Below are 2670 nucleotides of genomic sequence, written 5' to 3' on the forward strand. Positions count from 1 at the left end.
CGCGGGGTGTGTGTGTGCATGTGTGTGTGTGTGTGTGTGTGTGTGTGTGTGTGTGTGTGTGTCTTGCCCCATGTGGCTCTCATCCAGACCTTCCTGTAGCCACAGGGCTAGGTCTCACTGGGCCCCCCCTTCTACCCACAGTGTCACCTTTCCCAGGCTGTGAATCCCTCCAGCTTTCAGGAGCAGAAAAGAGCCCCCAGCCCCTAACAGGAAGAAGAGTTCCTGGGAAAGAGATTGCGGCAAAATGAGAGCCCTTGCTAAACAGCAAAGGAGCACTGTTCATGGTCAGGGTATGGGTACCAGTGGGGAACAGGACTAGCCTTCCCAGACTCCCTTCCTGCTCTCTAGCTCTAACACCCAGAGGCTGAGGGGGCTGACTTTGGCTTCCTCCCTCCTGGGGCACCTCATGTAGCCTGTGCCCCACTCCCATCCTGCTGGGTTCACCCTCTGTGATCTGTCACTGAGATAGAGACCCCTTGTCCAAGCAGTGGGGGTCTGTCCCTTTCTTTGGGGCAGGGCCTGGGGCTGGGCCTGCCGGGCTGCCCGGTCAGTGGCAGTGAGGTGGCTGAGATCAATAAGTTATTAGCACCATTCTGTCAGCCGTAATGTGGAGATTGATCGGCCTCTCACCGCTGCCGCACTTCCCCGGCCTGATAAAAATGACAGATTAAGGGAATAAGAAAAGGAATTAGGCTCTAGAGCTGATGGTAGGGCCTCCAGGGTGGGGGGCAGTTTGGGAGCCCCACTTGCCGAGGTGTCATGGACGGCTTGGGTCATGGGGTGGCCTTGTGGAGATGAGAAAGGGTCAGAAGCAGCGGCTGTGGCCTGGAGCCCAGCACTATGATGGGCCCAGGAGACCCGGATGACTGCTGAGCCGTTCAATAGAGACCCCCAGGTCTTAGGGTCAGGATGCTTAGGAGGAAGCCAGGCATCAGGGGCTGGGAGCGGCACTGGAGATGGGTAGACAATGAGAGTGGTTTGAGATGTGGAGGTGTGATCTGTGAGCCCCTAGAGAGGGAGCTGGGCCTGGCCTGGGTCACCCCTCTTCTTCAAGCCAGGCTGTGTCTGGCCTCATGGCCAGGCAGCTTGGGGCTGTGCAGAGGAGTCCTCAGGGCTGCCTGGGTCGGCAGGTGTGTGACAGCCAAGATCAGGTGCTGGCAGAGGCAGACTGGGACAGAGAGCAGGGACTTGGCCTTCTGGGAGCAGAGATGAGGTGGCTTGGTAGAGGGCCAGGAATGGAGGGGTCCTCAGAGTGGTCTCAGGGACCCCATGCTGGACAAGGCCCTGACCCATCAGGACCTAGGGCACCCTGAGTAATGAGTAATACTGGGTGTGGGTCTGGGCCGAGCTAGGGCAGAGGCTGCATCCCTCCTGTCCCCCAAACCCAGAAACAAATGGGCCTCCCTCTACCCTTCTACAGGTGACCTGTTGGGCAAGAGGGTGGGCCGCTCCCCCCACATCAGCAGTGACTGTTCTTCAGAGAAGAAGGCCCGAAGCGAGTCCCCACAAGGTGGGAGCGGCTCCCTGGCATGGTGGGGCCAGGTCGCTGGAGGAAGGAAGGGGATAACTGAGTCCTTGAGCCCTGGAGGGTTTCTCAGACATCAGATAGAGGCTCTAAGCAGGGAGGAAGTATCTGAAGGAGCCCCCTCACAATGTGCTCCCCCCAACACAGAGACGCTGTTGCTGCCAGAACTGGGGGCCAGCATGGCCCCTGAGGACCACTACCGCCGGCTGGTGTCGGCACTGAGTGAGGCCGGCACCTTTGAGGACCCTCAGCGTCTCTACCATCTGGGCCTCCCTAGCCACGGTAGGTGCTTGTGCTTTGGGCATGGCCCCATCACCTCTCCACCGTGTGGGCCGGGCTTCCTGGCCTTCCTGGTGGGCCTGGATGTTTGGCCACTGACACTGAGGCCAGGGTTAGATACTTCTCAGCCAGTCCCCACCCCTCGTAGGTGGGTAATGTGGCATGACTGTCCTCCCTCTGCCTGAGTCCTGCTGCAATTCCCCTACCTGCTCATCCTCTGGGTTCACATGTAACTCACATTTACACAGGAAACTGAGTCTCAGTTGAGTCCCAGTGAGTGGCAGGTAGCCCTCCTTGTGGTAGATGCAAGTTCTCTGGGATGCTGTGGTCTGTGTGTGTCCTTCTCACCGAAAAGTCAGGGCACAAGTGTGTGAGTTAGTGGACGCTGACCTGCAAGATGCCTCCTGGGGATGGGGGCCAAAGAGGAGGGGACTAGTCAGCCCAGGAAAGGCACAACTGAGCAGCAGTTGGCATTTGGCCACGAAGACCTTACCGGCTGCTCAAGAGAAGTCTGGGCGGGAGGCCTTCCCCAACCCTGTGGGCTGGCTCCGTCCCTCTCTGAACACTCTCCATGGTCGCCCTTAGGGCCTCACACTGTCCAGCTGCACTCTGGAGGCGCGGGCCCCAGCCACCAACCTAGGAGAATCTGGCTTTTCTGACTGGAGATGGGTGGGGGGCGCCGGGAAGGGGGCAGGATTTCCTCTCCTTACACAGGCACGGTCCCCCAGGGCAGCTCAGGCACCAAGAGCCTGAATAATTCACCAAATGTTAATAATTTAAAAATCTTCCTTTTTAATTGCTTTCCCTGCCCTGCCTGGGGCCGGCTCTGCCGGCCTGTGCGGGGGAGGGGGCGCCGGCCGCCGGGG

General features: G+C 59.3%; 1 protein-coding gene across 4 annotated transcripts in view; it reads left to right on the forward strand.

Annotated features, from left to right (window-relative positions):
* The window catches only part of SAMD11 (sterile alpha motif domain containing 11), a 19832-nt gene that overhangs the window by 12854 nt on the left and 4308 nt on the right, over positions 1–2670 (forward strand). For 2 of the 4 annotated variants that reach the window (XM_006164074.3, XM_006164075.3), the window contains exons 6-7: positions 1421–1510; positions 1673–1807. In XM_006164074.3, the coding sequence (XP_006164136.1) occupies positions 1421–1510; positions 1673–1807 (225 nt within the window). Of the gene's footprint in view, positions 1–192; positions 291–1420; positions 1511–1672; positions 1808–2670 lie in introns of those variants that run through there. The other 2 variants (XM_027766505.1, XM_006164076.3) reach the window with 2 other exon arrangements.

Source organism: Tupaia chinensis, unplaced genomic scaffold, assembly GCF_000334495.1.
Source record: "Tupaia chinensis unplaced genomic scaffold, TupChi_1.0 Scaffold143584_1, whole genome shotgun sequence".
NCBI classification, from domain to species: Eukaryota; Metazoa; Chordata; class Mammalia; order Scandentia; family Tupaiidae; genus Tupaia; species Tupaia belangeri.